Source organism: Aspergillus oryzae, chromosome 2 (assembly GCF_000184455.2).
Source record: "Aspergillus oryzae RIB40 DNA, chromosome 2".
In the NCBI taxonomy this organism is placed as follows: domain Eukaryota; kingdom Fungi; phylum Ascomycota; class Eurotiomycetes; order Eurotiales; family Aspergillaceae; genus Aspergillus; species Aspergillus oryzae.
In genome coordinates, this window is record NC_036436.1 from 4,705,181 (window position 1) to 4,720,683 (window position 15,503).

Genomic DNA, 15,503 nt, shown 5'->3' on the forward strand with positions numbered 1-15,503 from the left:
AGTGGTAACGTCCACTCCAATACGGGCGAGATCTGGGAAAGCGGGACGTGACGCGGGTAATGCAACACGAAAGGTAACCAGTGGGTCACAGTACAGTGGCACGTTGCTCAGATGGGGGGTGGAAACGTTCAAGGAACCAGGACGATTCGGCGATCGGGTTATTTTGCTTTAGGGAGCCACACGAATGCTGGTTGAGAGGGTGTGGTTGGTTCTCTGGACCAGTAGATAACAGTGATAATTACTGGGGATGCGCGCAGGCAATCAATTGGCGAACCAGGAGTTCCTGACAGTCAAGCACGATCACTGGCTAATACTAAAAACCAATGAGAGTGGATGATATTATGGAAAATGATCCTCTCCTCCACACAGACCGCGAAGGAACGGGGAAATGGAGAATTGCCGACGGGAAGAAAATATGGTTTGATGATGGTTCGGATTGAAATCGAGTGATAGATTGACTGAGGGGGAGGACGAGAAAGGATGCAGAAAGAGAGTGTTGCGAGTGAGGAAGAGAGAGAGAGAGAGACAGTGACCGTGACGGGAGATGGACAAGGCCAAAAGAAGTGGATGGCCTCAGGATTCCATCTCTCTCTGCGAAATCAATACCATCCTCATACAGAGAACTCCGGTATCAATCTTCTTCTTTGGCTATGGCTCCACCCAGGATGCAGAGGGGTGTGTATTAGAAACGTAACACACGTGATGTATGATGACACCGGGTTCATCTGTGGAGCAGTACCAATACTACTACTTCTTGAAAGTACATACTACTGAGAAAACCTCGCTTTCAGCGTCTTTATTGGCCAGTTTTGGTTTGACCAGAGCGGTACTTAATACTCTCTCAAAGTACTAGGTTGACTAGAGTATCTCCTGTCACCAGATCAAACCCTCGGATCCTCTGTTCCTAGTGGCTCAGTCTGTCATTTGGGTTCTGTCTATTACCTAGTCTGCCCCGCTTATCACATACATCCGATGCAAGAAAACGAATGGAATACCGGATCAGGCATCCAAATCAACAACAACTTTGTGAATAAAGACAAGGTGGACTAACAGTTGGCCTTGTATGCCTGGATATTTTTATATCAGGCAAACCTGCAGCATCCAGCCACCCACCTGCAGCCCAAGACCAGCGTGGTGTTGCAAGGCATCCATCCATCGACTGTTTCTGGAGCCGGTGGATCAATCACATTTTTCTACCCAAGAGTCGGTCATGTATGCCCTATCTCAGGGTCCCCGCGCGAAACCTGTACATGCTTCATCACCCATGATGTATGGACTGAAAAAGGGCATGTGGGATTGTCCGTCCAGTCTGCCTTCTACTCCAGAGTATGCAGGTTCATCGGCAAGTTCGCCGAGGCTGACATGAAGCAACCAGTCAGAATGTGGGGGATAGAAAGTGATCAGACGAGATCTTACCGGAGTGGTAGACCGGCATGTCATTCTGAAACAACCTACTTTCTGACACTATCTCCCTGCAGTCCCATGATTGGCTCCTACTCCAAACACTATACAGCTGGCAGTGTATACCTGTCGAACTACATGATATGTGGTTGTTTGCCATTTACATGCAAACCCAACAGTACGCTATTGCCGTGGCGTCATCAACATCGCATTGCTCTGTATCTCGCCGCATATGTCTCCGAGGATCTGTTTGTCTCATTTACAACAGGACAGTGGTCATATCTTTGCAGTAGCCAAGTCTGGTTGACCACTGCACAGGATTATTTTAATCTCTAATATGCCCCTCCCCCCCTCTGCAAAGTAACGATAGAATGCTGTATTTTGTGATACCTTTCTCGACAGATGCCCTGCAGAGTTTTGAGCCTCTGTGGGCTTCTGAAGAGCAGAACATGGAGTCCTTCATATGCATCTACGTAAAGTAGTAAAACCAGCCACCCCAAGGCTAGCATAGCTCATATTATGACGAGATAATACTTTGAGGCTAACACAGAGACCGTCAATGCACTAATAATGAGGAACGATAGAAGGAATATCTCAATCTACACTATTCCTGTACTTCGAAGCAAGCCACCTCTCATGGCACTTCCGAACCAAGGGCATCGTCTGTATGTAACTCTCACTACGAGAACACTTCACTATCTCGTCTCTGATCCGTGTCCTCACTCTCGTACTGCCGTCTGCTGTCCCCTTCAACCCCACACAATATTTGACTCCCTCGGACCTATTCCACTCCTTCCCAGAGCTATTACATCCACGAACCTAGCTGTATTCATACATCTCTTCATGACCAAGCACCTCTCAAGTGAGCACTATGCTAACAAACAAAGCAAACAAAGTGCACAAGGCGAAAGCTCGAAAGGGTAAGGTTAAAAAAGGAACTCGTGCTGTTTGACCTTGGACTCAAAAGCAAAAAAAAAAAATACAAGGCTTCTAAGAGCTATCAGGCTCGGAAACTAGATCAGAACGCGAATTACTGGGAGAAAATGGCGAAAGGCTCAACGAGAGATGTGACAAAAAGACGCCGTCGATGGAGGACTGCGCCAGAATGAGTATTATTGAGTCCCGCTCGGTGGATATGAAGGAAAAATAAAATTCAAGACGACAACGAGAAGGCTCGACGAGGTGTCTATAAAGGGTTCGGCGTAGCAGGAAAACCAACGAATGCTACAACAGGCCTGGTAAGCATTGATAAGAGATGTTGTTTTGGAAGAGACCCGATCCGAACTCATCGTCACCAATGCTTTAGATATGCAAATGTTTTCTAGTTACGCGGATCTATATTGGCTAGGTCCAAGGTATCTTTTCAGGGAATAAAAAGCCCATTCAACCGGGTGCAGATAAGGGCAACGATAATGGTTGAGAAGAGATGGATAGTCTACTGAAAAGGCTGGTTTGATTTGCTCTGCTAGAGCATCTAGAAAACCGAGGAAGAATAGTTTACAATGACAGATTTCAATCCACGAGCGTCAGTTCCTGCCTGTGGTATAGGCAGAGGAGCGAGTAAGCATATATATCCAGTCGTTTCTCATACGCCTACCTAGTTCCATAGGCTGGCGTCGTACACACCACTGGACTATGTGGCCGGTTTCGCGACGTAGGTGATTTCCATCGCGGCTCTAGCGCAAAGGCTACGAAGACCTGTCAAGACATTCGGACCTTTTTCTTTTCAGACTCCTGGTAACGCCATTTTGTTCACCCTCTATTTCCCGATGAACCAATACAGACATTAGGAAAGGGGCGTAGAAAGAGATAACGAATCGCTAATACAAATCAAATTGGGTTCAAGGTTGTACGACTTGGATATTGTTCTTTTTCTGTATAGTAAGACAGGTTAGCCCCCATACTTCATTCCCCAATGGAGACCTCTGTTAAATCTCGAACAGCGATCGAAAATAAACTAACCTTCCAGTTGTCCAGTTCCGTCTGCTTAGACTTGTATTGCTTCAACAGCTCTTCCAACACTTGCTTCAGGCCATCGGAGTTGGTCTTCAACGTGGGTAGGACGTCTTTGATTGTCCGCTCAACCAGAACACCATTCACCATGCGGAAACACTTTCTCTCTTCAGGGAGGGGTTCGAGTGTCTCGATGACAAGCCTAGATGTAAACGTCAAATGTCAATATTATTAGACAATTCTAAACTATCTATAGTTCGCCGATGTATTCGAAGAAAAATAGCCAGGTAGACTCACTTATGTTCCTCAGCTTCCTGCTCAATATCTCCAATCTTCTGCGCCATCTGTTGCAGTGTGTTTTTGTAATTCGAGTATTGGAGCTGGAGCTCTGCGCCGCATTAGCTTCGAATCTCTCGTACTCTCGCAGTCATAGAAAATTGATAAGCATACCCTGTTGCCTCTTAGGGTTTACTTGCTGTTGGCTGGCCATTTTTGTCTGCGAGTCGTAACAGCGCGTTGTTGCAAAGCTGGAGTTGCGGGGCGGGGCGTTTGATATCGGAGTTGATGTTTCGCGCAGTGTTCTTGTCCGCGAAGATCCCACTATACTATGGGGTACCACCAAACTAAGCCAGATTGAGACCACCACAGAGACAATATCTCTACACTAATGATACGCAGAAGTTGCCAACTACATTTTACGTGAATCTAGTGTGTGATATCATTTTTCTTTTCCACTGAGCTTGACCCCCTCAATGTGGTTACTGATAGCACGTGACACTACGCATCTGTTTGCATAATTTGTTCGTTTATCGGCGATAATCAATTGTTTCCTATCAATCATCTCTTCCGCTTCAACCTCACCACAGGGCTTCGGGCAGGCAACCGGCGGCCCTTTGCGAAATTTTCGACACCTTTCGGGGCCCCTCAATTCGGTAAATATTGTTATAACTCGACATCGAGTTACATCTTCACAATGGCAAGCAACGACATGCCCCCAGCCAAACGGCTGAAAAGCTCCAACCTACCGCCACCGCTTCGCGACGCGAAGCGCAAAGACATCGACAACTGGGAAACGAACCGAATGCTCACATCTGGAGTCGCCCAACGACGAGACTTCGATGGGGATTTCATGCCCGAAGATGATGAGGGTACTCGTGTACACTTGCTCGTCCATGACCTCCGCCCGCCTTTCCTCGATGGCCGCACGATCTTTACCAAGCAGCTGGAGCCCATTTCAGCCGTACGTGATCCGCAGAGTGATATGGCTGTATTCAGTCGGAAAGGAAGCAAGGTCGTGCGGGAGCGTCGTCAACAGAGAGAGCGACAGAAACAAGCGCAAGAGGCGACGACAATGGCGGGAACGGCACTTGGGAATCTGATGGGGGTCAAGGAAGACGAAGGTGACAGTGCTGTCGCGCTACCTGTGGAGGAAACATACAAACATGGTAATAAGTTTGCAAAGCATTTGAAGAAAGATGAGGGTGGTCAGAGTTCATTTAGCAAGAGCAAGACGCTTCGCGAACAGAGAGAATACTTGCCGGCTTTCGCCGTGAGAGAAGACTTATTACGAGTCATACGGGATAACCAGGTGATTGTGGTTGTTGGTGAGACAGGTTCGGGAAAAACAACCCAATTGACGCAGTTCCTACACGAAGACGGCTATTCGAAGTTCGGCATGATCGGTTGCACACAGCCTCGTCGAGTGGCGGCCATGAGTGTCGCAAAGCGTGTTAGTGAGGAAATGGAGGTCGATTTGGGTGACCTGGTCGGTTATGCTATTCGATTTGAAGACTGTACGACCGATCAGACGGTCATCAAGTATATGACCGATGGTGTTCTACTACGAGAGTCGCTAGCCCAACCTGACCTCGACAAATATTCATGCATCATCATGGATGAGGCACACGAAAGAGCTCTGAATACCGACGTGCTGATGGGGCTTCTGAAAAAGGTATTAGCTCGGAGAAGGGACCTGAAGTTGATCGTCACCTCAGCCACGATGAATGCAGAACGCTTTTCAAGATTCTTTGGTGGTGCCCCAGAGTTTATTATCCCTGGAAGGACATTCCCGGTAGATGTCCACTTCTCCCGTACACCCTGTGAGGATTACGTCGATAGTGCGGTCAAGCAGGTCTTGGCCATCCACGTTTCTCAAGGTCCCGGCGATATCCTTGTCTTCATGACGGGCCAAGAGGATATCGAGGCGACTTGCGAGTTAGTCGATGAGCGGTTGAAGTTGTTGAATGACCCACCGAAGCTTAGCATATTACCCATTTACAGTCAAATGCCGGCAGAACAACAGGCGAAGATTTTCGAAAAAGCGGCCCCAGGCGTACGGAAGGTGATCGTTGCCACGAACATTGCTGAAACCAGCTTGACGGTGGACGGTATCATGTATGTCGTTGACGCCGGTTTCTCGAAGCTGAAAGTCTACAATCCCCGAATGGGTATGGATACACTGCAGATCACGCCGATCTCACAGGCCAATGCCAACCAGCGTTCCGGGCGTGCGGGACGGACAGGGCCTGGCAAAGCTTACCGTCTCTACACCGAGGTGGCATACAAGAATGAGTTGTATATACAGACTATACCTGAAATCCAGCGTACCAGCTTGTCCAACACGGTTCTTCTTCTCAAGTCTCTTGGGGTCAAGGACCTTTTAGACTTCGACTTCATGGATCCGCCGCCACAGGAAACCATCTCAACGTCACTCTTCGAGCTCTGGTCTTTGGGTGCGCTGGATAACCTCGGTGATCTCACGCCGTTGGGACGTCAGATGACACCATTCCCCATGGACCCACCGCTCGCCAAGCTTCTCATAACGGCCGCCGAGAACTACGAGTGCAGTGAGGAAATGCTGACCATTGTATCTATGTTGTCTGTGCCGAGTGTCTTCTACCGTCCCAAAGAGCGCATGGAAGAGTCGGATGCAGCCCGTGAGAAATTCTTCGTCCCCGAATCAGACCACTTGACGCTGCTCCATGTTTATACCCAATGGAGAACCAATGGCTATTCAGATGGCTGGTGTATCAAACATTTTCTTCACTCGAAGGCCCTGCGGCGAGCCAAGGAAGTCCGCGAACAACTTCATGACATCATGACCGTGCAGAAGATGCCGCTCGTCAGCTGCGGAACAGACTGGGATGTGATCCGTAAATGCATTTGCTCTGGATTCTACCATCAAGCTGCGAAGGTGAAGGGTATCGGCGAGTTCATCAATCTGCGGACCAGTGTGACCATGCAGTTGCATCCAACCAGCGCGCTGTACGGTCTGGGATATGTGCCCGAGTATGTGGTCTACCATGAATTGATTTTAACCAGCAAGGAGTACATGTCCACTGTCACTGCCGTGGATCCTCACGTAAGTTGCTATCCAATCCCCCGTTTCAAAAGCGTGAAACTAATATCTGTACTAGTGGCTCGCTGAACTCGGAGGCGTCTTCTACTCTGTCAAAGAAAAAGGATACTCGCAGCGGGAACGCCGCGTAACAGAACTTGAATTCAATCGCCGCATGGAGATCGAGACTCAGATCGCCGCAGACCGTGAACGGGCTGCAGCAGAGAAGCAGAGAGAAATCGAGCGGAACGACCCATCAAGACGGAAGAAAGAAGTCGAGGTGGGGGGTTCTGCCGTGCGACGTCCAGTCATCACCGGCAAAAAGGTTGGCGGTGTCACAGCATCGTCCACATCGCGGAATGGCTCTGGTGGTGGTGGCAGCGTGGTCAAGAAACCACAGGTGAAGAGACGACCCGGACGAGCATTTTAGAAGGTTGCAACTTGCATGGACTGTACAGTATACGCATAGACTACACTACTACTATATACCCTGATTAGGCATTGCATGAGTCGGTTACGGACTGGACGGTATAAAATACAAAAGGCGTTATGGAGATTGCATCAATAGCTTCTCACTCCACACCCAAACACCCAACCAAACACCTATCGAAAAAGAAAGAAAGAAAAGGGAACCAACCACATCAATGGATTCCCCATCTAATCTAACCCTAACAAACCATAATAAACACAAAGAATCCACCAGGGAAACTAACTAAATCCCTTCACAACCACCAACCACCACAACCCCATACCAAAAGCCCATTCAATCAATCAGTTAATAAAATTAATACAGAAGAAATGCAAGATCAAACTTCCAAAGATATAATCCGCAAACGCCCTACCCAGCACCCAACGTCAGCATACATACCCAACACAACCAGGACCAAAACCAAGAACCAGATAAAGACAGAAAAGGAAAGAAGTAAAATGACTCAACTCACCTCTCATGCGAAACCCCACCCTTATCAACACTCTTCCCATCCTTTCCCTTCGAAGGCGTCTTACCGGAACCCTGGGAAGGAGAGGAACTCGTCTGCATACGCAAGCTAGCCGTGAGGACGAACTGACCGACAGCAGCACAGAAGCCGCTTAGGAAGGCATTGAAGGGCTGTTTTGGATTATCGATTAGCATATCATCTTTATCTCCTTATTCCAATAATAACGATTGTATATCAATGGCCCATCGGAAATAGTCAAGACACCGGTAGCAATGATGTATGTATGTATGTAGTATATCGTAGTCTGAGGGAAAAGTAGAATATATCAAACGTACATGGTTGCCCGCAACAACACAGTAGACGAATTGGATACCACCGACAAGAACCAGGAATGCCATGAAGACATCCAGGAGCATTGTTCGTTGCGGCGTGGTCGCCAGGTACTGCTGCCAGACGGTGTGGATGATGTCGGAGACGGAGGAGTTGGCCGTGAGGGTCTTGGGGCCGGAGGAGAGGGATTTGGTCCCGGTGGGAGTCGCCGTGGCGGCGGTGGTGCGTTTCACAGGCATGGCGGCGTTGGTGGTGTGTATGTTTCTCGCGCGAGGAGCGGACTGATGGCGTTGCTGGGGGTCGCTGATGAAGCTACTGTGTACAATACTGTACACTGTGGCCGCGGCATTGGTTCCGGTTTCAGATCACGTGATTTATAGTCCGAGACGCGTACTACGTAAGACGTTGCAATGATCGGGAGGATAAGTGTATCTTTATTTTCTTTATTGAAGATAGGTGGCTATTTGTTATTGGAAAGTATAGGTATCATTTTTTTAGCCCATGGGTTCAATGTGGCATACTATACATTGCACTATAATACAGGGAATCATAGACTGCGGGCCACTATGTCATAGAGCGTGTAACCCCCTAAACCCAGATCAACTGGACAGAGCACCACGCAGTCGTACATCGTAGATCGTATATCATTATGATTGGAGAGTTTTTTCATGACGTGAACCAAGCCAAGAGGTAGAGGTGAGAGGCATTCGCATTACAGGAGTTAAAGAGGTGAGAGCTGGTATAGATAACCATCATGCAAACCAGACTTTTTGTCAACCTGCACCTGAGGAGGATAGAACGTAAGAGTGACCGCCAGGGTCACAGTCGAGGCATCAATGAGGCACACCCAGGCCCGGTAACATTAGGTGTCTATTCATCAGGTAAACCAGCCCGAAACATTGTTTGGGATGTTGCCCATAGGATTTGTGGGCTGTACATCTTGCATGTCCATCTGAAAATCGCGCATCACTTGATCCCATTCGTCCCAGTTGAGCTGCAAGTTAGACGAATCTTGTTGGAACTCAGGTGGCAGAGTAGTTCCCTCGGGAATACTAATCGCTGGCGCCGGATTGGCAGCCGGTTGCTGACCAAGAGAATCTCCAGGCGTCGGCAAAGAAAGCCAGTCCACCTCAGGGAACAAGTCACTCATCACTCCCATTGGTCCTCCTTTTCTGAAATCGATGTCACCCAATGATGGGTTACTCGATGTAGTAACAGGCAAGGTGCTGGGTGAAAACTGGAAATCTGGGATGCGTGGCAAAACTGGGGGATCCATAATCTTCGGCCCTTCAGGAATGCTGAGAGATGCAGTACTGGAAGACGTGGCCGGGCCGGGCCCAGGCTGAGTATGCATCTGTTGCTGTAGCTTAGCTCGGTGATCGGCTGCTCGTTTCATCAGCCGGGCGAGCGGCCGCCAGAGCATGCCTTTTTTATGTTTTGCTGTCTGCAACCATCTCCCATAGAGTGTGCTCACGGCGGACCAAGCCCGCTCAGTCAGAGGATTTATGGGACGCACACAGAGTTCGGCCAAGACGAAGGCAATCGCATGCCACTGCATATTAATTGCAAACATCCAGTCCCATTTCTGTGTGTTCTTATCGGACGTTAACAAACATGCAAATTCAGCTACCTCAACCGAAGTAAGAAAGAGACTTTCGCGAGAAGAGTTGGTCAAGTTTATCCCCTGATATGGCCTTGTCATCGGATGGTGGACCACCAGCCACAACTTTGTCAGGATAAGGCGAGCAACTGTCGCAGTGACCCATTGGATCGGAACGTTCATATCGCAATGTTGGATATACCTTTCCTCGATACGCTTGTTCACGATTTGGATCAAGTTGCCGCATTTCTCAGGGGAGGGCTGTTGAGGTCCTGGAATATTAGTATTTGGACATGTATAGCTCACCCGCCGAAGGGCAACAGTGATCTCAAAGCGCATGAGACTGAAACTCATTTCGGTAAAACTATTCCTCTCTTCAGGTGGCTCCTGCATCTCAGGGTAGATGTCATCATCATTGATATTCAATGGAAGCCGCGTATCGTACATTCTTTCGGTAATTTGAGTCTCGGTGCCATGATCCTCGGATGACCGAATGTCCAGCAGTCCGATATGCCACCACAATCGTCGCCGCATCTCCGTCTCAAAGGGTTTGAGACCAAAGTTCGTTCCATCTCGGTGCAGTCCTAGGCCTTGGGCCAGTCGGATGACGAGAGAAGTCATAGACCAAACAAATTTGGTATCATCTTCTCGGCGTACCGCAACCAGAAAAATCACAGCAGCTTGCAGGAGCATCAGGCTTTGAGTATTTAAAAGGTTCGCCTTAGAAAGTGCCTGTTCGACAGCGAACCGATATCGACTCACGGCAGTGTCGCGCTCTTCTCCTAGCAGAGTAAGGCATTGTTCCGGTGTCAAACTTACTATCGTTACGAAATACATCGAGAGTAACAAAGCTTCGGAGTTTTTGTCCAGCGAGTCGGGATGGTCAGTGGCGTTCGTAAATAATTGCTTAGCCGACGGCTTATGAACAATGGGTAACAATGGATCCACATTCTCCAAATAGGCCTGCCAAAGCAAGGGCACTTTCATTGGTGGGGGATGGAAGCTACGAAGTGAATGTGAAAGCGAGTAGAATCCAAACAGGAACCCATCGTGGTTCGTTGAATGAGTCGAAGAAGACGCCGGGGAGGGATGATCTTCATCCTCAGACGATGAAGGGTCCAACAGGTCCTGAAGCTCTTCAATCTAATGCCAAGTTAGTATTGAGTACGCTGAAGTGAAACGAGTAGACATGGTTAAACCAAGGGTACAAGCCTACCTCGTCTCCCAAGCTTGCCCAAAGCCGGTTGCTGACGTATCGACTCCGACCTTCTTCGATAACCAATCTTCCAAACTCATGCTCCAAGTTTCGCGGCTTTCGCTTCGGGTCAAATGGACACCCATCGGGCTCTGCACTTTGGGGTTCGGCGCTTCCAGGGCATTCAGCTGTGGGAGCGGACCCACTGCGCTGTTGCGTCGGAGAAGGCACTGTTGAGTGAGACGCATTTTTCTCACTGAGGTGCTCAATTACACCCTCTAGGCGCTTCAGTCGCAATAGAAGTTCCGCATCATGGGGCCGTTTCGACTTGCGCGGTGCCCGCCCTGGCGGAGGGAAGACACACTCAATGCCCGCCTTCACACAGTTGACACACGGGCATTTTTTGTTGCAGCGGACTTTCCTCCTCCGACAGGTTATACAGCTACGCTGGCCATTGTCCTGCGAAGCATGAGAGATCGCCTGGGGGCTTGTTCTTAGGAGGGGATCTGAGCCATAGTGGGAATGATTCGCAGATTGTGTGGATTCAGCAGGCGGGAACGACATGGCGGAGAAGTGGGTATAGCAGAGAAAACATCCACCAGCTGTGACATTCTCGGCCGGGTGGGAGAACCTAGGGGATATAATATAGGAGGAGGAGCACCACGCATAAGTCGCGACGAAAAAAAATTATAAATAAAAAGATACGATGCGAAGGTATGGCTTATCCAGAAGCAAGTGAGACGGGATCTTCAGTCTTCGACTCATAGTGGAGCTTGCGTGGGGTCTCTCGTCCCTTTCATTGGCTCCACTGCCCACCGTCCAGGCCGAACGGTAGGATCTTGGCTGATCTCATTGGTTGGGACACCTGGTGAAATTACTAATCTGCAACATCCTTCAGGGTTTCGAGCGTGTATCGCTAGTTACCGTATTATTACCAGATGTTCCAGGGTTTAATCTCAAACAAAGAAATCCAACTTAAAAGTACATACTAATGACGTATCAGATCGTGTCTGAAATAGCTACTACTTGTACTGTACTATCATCTCAATTGACACTGATAGAAGACATTCTATATCAGAGACGAGAGGAAGTAGACAATATACAGGATACGTTGCTCCAACCTAATTATACGAATGCCCCTGACGTCATCTCCGCCCATGAAGCTAAAATTATGGCAGCCTGAGCCCTGAGGTGCAGGTCAGCAGATCCCCCCGTTTCTTATCTGATCGAAATTTAATCGGATGTGGAACTCCTATTATCGGCTCGACTAGTATTACCTTCATGAGTCAAACGTCTTCGTACCGGGCAATCCCGTATTGGCCCCCAGTAAGGTGAAGCCACGAGAGTTTAGGTTCACCAAGACAAGGCTTAGACGGACATCCATAAGCTTGACATGATTTGTCCGTTCGTATTGCGGGACAACTCAAGCTTGGGACAATACTAGTAGCTGGCCTAGAATGTTTGCTGCTCTATTGATAGAGTTTTCGACTCGAGAATTGGTGGTAGAGAAAACCAATGTTCAAAGGTGGTCGCGGACACTCATGTCGACCGCCAGACACACCATAGAAAATGTTGTATTTATCCAATACCACATATATACACATATCATGTACATCCATTAACCAACCATATCGATACAAACCCATACAATGAGGCTCGAGAGCATGTGTGTACCAAGCCTCAGGATATCCACGTCTATAAAGCGCATTCGCGGGAATCTTCGATAAGAAGCAAGTATAGCCAAATATGTGCTATAAGAACCAAACGCCAAGTGCAACCCATGCCGGAAGAATGCACAACCCTAAATAGTAGAAACGCCGGAAATATGAAAAGGGGACTCTTGCCGAATCCAATGCTAGCTCACGTCGTCATGATTACAAGGTAAATCGAGTGGAGGTATATAGCTCGTCGGGCGAATATAAAAGTAAGATTTTTTTTGGGGGCGTTGGCGAAATCATGTCATCTTATATTTGAGAGGTGTCGTTCGAACGGGAAAAGCGACGGCGCCTCGTCGTCGCAGCGACCGCTTTCGTTTCCTGCACACAGTATAAGCATGAGTTCCACCAAGCACGTTACCATCTGCGACTTACGAAACTGGATCCCAAACTAGAGTTTCTTCATTGAAATGGTGACTACGAGGTGGATGTCAGTTGACCAACAAGATAATCATAAAGAAAATGTCGCAAACATACTCTTGGAAATCCGTGGCGGTTAAGGCCTTGGATCCATATTCATCTTCAAGAAGCTTGACATATTCGAAGGGAATCTTAACGGGGAAGTCTTCAAAGTGACTATTCCGGAGCGGGAATATATCATTTTCCTTGAACAAGAGTCAGCCATACGGGCGTACAACCCTGAGCGCAAGCTACTTACATCGAAATGATGTTTGTCTTTGCACATTAAGGCTCCGGTATCACCCTTTTTTCTCTTGGCATCGTCCGGACGCACTGCGGTAATATCGATAAACAGTCCCGATGAGGTATCAATCCACCGTGCATCAATCACATTCTTTTTGTCTTCGATGGAACGGAAAACGTAGTTCGGGTTGATCTCGAGTAGATAGGTTCGCCCGCCCTCGACGCCTGGAATATCGAAATGGTGCTCAGTCATATTATAATACTCATCAAGGAAATGAATGGTCGGCTCCGAAATCTGGACGTCGAGATCATTGTCCCATGGAAAGATCTAGCCACCGTTAGGAAACGCCGTGTGTGGTTATATCTCAATAGTCTCACGCTACCTTTTGGTTCCACCACCACGCCAGAAGAGTTCCGTGCATTATCCACGTTTCAGCACCCAGATCGTCCATGGTTGACAGGTATGTTCGAATGAGTTGTGATAGGTGTGGCAGCGTCTCTTCCTCCGAAAGCTCTTCATCGGCGAACCTACAAATGACAGGACTTAGTACGTGCGCAACCCGGAACAGAGGGCGCAAAAGCATACCTTCCATCATAGTGATAGTTGAAACTTGTCGAACAAGTTAGATTCGAAAACTTAGAGAAGCGAAATCGATGACGTCGCAAGCTTACCTAGACTCCTCTAATAACAGGTTAGCAGTCGCTCAGAATTTCTTGGATAGGCAACACTTACGGAAGTATTTCTCTGTCGCCGGTTCACTTGGACCTGTGCCGCTATAGTCCTTGACAAACTTTGTCCTTACACTTCTGAAATCGGGTTCGGTGTCAGAGACGGATAATGCACCCACGGCGAACACGAGCCCGTAGAGACAAGGAAGCCATCGGGATGTGGAAATCCACATTGCGTAGAGAACGAGTTGTGTCTCAAAGTTTCCTCCAATTTCTCTCCTTTTTCGATAATTGCTTTTCTGAAACTTTATGATGATTTTGTTTTCCTCCTTTCCTAATTTAGTTCAATGACGAACAAGCCTGCATAACCAAGGTGGTACCCGGTGGCACAGGGCGATTATAAGGTAGGCCGGGGTTGCTGGCGCGGGAAGGACGGAAGTCCGTCAGAAATCCGATATGCGCCCGGGGGGATCTAGGTCGAGATCGGCGAAATCAATGTAAAAGCGAGCGAATTGAAGTATAGAATATCGTTTGGTCACAAAGGGGGGTCGGAAGAAATATTGTCAATCACGGAAGAAATTGGGACCGTCCAGCATATATGAAGGGGATCTGGAATGCGAGATCAGCGGGTAAATTGGATTTTATCTCAGTCAAGTAAGTTCCAGTCGCGTGCTCAGTTACTTGCCGAAATGGTGGCAAGGCTATGGCCTAGCCTTAAAACTAAGAACACTTTGTTGCTGCTGCCATGGAAAGCCCTGTGGACCTTGGCGCTGTAGATTAGTGACTTTGATCGGGCCACTCAGAGCCGCTACTGCTTTACTATTATTATTATTATTTTGATATTCCGTACTTCCGTGCATAACATAGTTTCTCATAAAAATTTACTTGGAATTCAAGGCATCCCACACCCAAAGCACTGCCCACAACATGCACCGGCTTCTAAAATCCTCCTTGTCGCGGTAATTCCACCAGTACCAGGCCCTTATCTGCACAGATACCGCGAGAGATCTCGAATATTTTAGTGGCATTGGCTGAAGGGGAAGTGATGGGGATGAGGCCGCGTCATGGTCGCGTAGTAATCCCGCTTTCTCCAACACCAGATTAGCCAGTGATTGGGGTGCAACATAGGTCTCCCGTATTGTATCGCCAGTCCTCGGCCCCCTATTCTATTCTTCTACACGAAGAAAAAGACACCGAGAAAGGAAGCTCATGTCTGTCTGCGCACCGATATGCCCACATCCCTGTGCAACATTGTGTAGTATGTTCCTCTTTTACTATGTATAGTTACGAAGTGTGGAGACTCAAGACCCCACTAGGTAAACAGAGCCCTAAAACAGGAACCGGAACACCCGAAGAAAAAGAACGATGGGGAAAACGAGGGAAAAAAAGCACAAGACCAGACTCGATAACGATAGTGATTGTATTTAACAAAGGTTCATAATTAGCCCCTATCGCGCAATTGCTTCCCCTTTTCTAGAGACGTGGCGGTATACGTATCCAGCATCGAGACCCATAGCATAGGCAGCAACGCAACGTGAACTTCAATCCCCTCCAATGCAGCATTGCCAAGGAAATTAATCCAGTGGAAGGATTCGAACATGCTGCCAGTTGAAGACCGTCGGGGTTGTGTATTGACGTCAGCATGTCTACTGCGAGACAACTCCATGGTTCTGCACGGAATGTCGAGTCCTGCTCCCTATACACGATGTTGATTGGCTAGCTA

At 48.2% G+C, this 15,503-nt stretch overlaps 3 protein-coding genes across 3 annotated transcripts; 1 reads left to right on the forward strand and 2 right to left on the reverse strand.

Annotated features, from left to right (window-relative positions):
• Positions 1-1,971: 1,971 nt before the first annotated feature.
• Positions 1,972-7,121, forward strand: AO090003000966 (putative mRNA splicing factor RNA helicase (Prp16); the record flags this gene model as incomplete). The annotated part of the gene is made up of 4 exons (XM_023235113.1): positions 1,972-2,066; positions 2,596-2,639; positions 4,221-6,715; positions 6,771-7,121. The coding sequence occupies 4 exons, from the start codon at positions 1,972-1,974 to the stop codon at positions 7,119-7,121; spliced, it is 2,985 nt and encodes a 994-aa protein (XP_023090164.1).
• A 1,715-nt stretch (positions 7,122-8,836) lies between these two features.
• On the reverse strand, positions 8,837-11,318 carry AO090003000967 (putative C6 transcription factor; the record flags this gene model as incomplete). The annotated part of the gene is made up of 2 exons (XM_023235114.1): positions 8,837-10,702; positions 10,776-11,318. 2 exons carry the CDS (start codon positions 11,316-11,318, stop codon positions 8,837-8,839), a joined length of 2,409 nt encoding a protein of 802 aa, XP_023090165.1.
• Positions 11,319-12,718: 1,400 nt separating this feature from the next.
• On the reverse strand, positions 12,719-13,364 carry AO090003000968 (putative mannosylphosphorylation protein (Mnn4); the record flags this gene model as incomplete). The annotated part of the gene is made up of 2 exons (XM_023235115.1): positions 12,719-12,790; positions 13,128-13,364. The coding sequence occupies 2 exons, from the start codon at positions 13,362-13,364 to the stop codon at positions 12,719-12,721; spliced, it is 309 nt and encodes a 102-aa protein (XP_023090166.1).
• Positions 13,365-15,503: the final 2,139 nt, after the last annotated feature.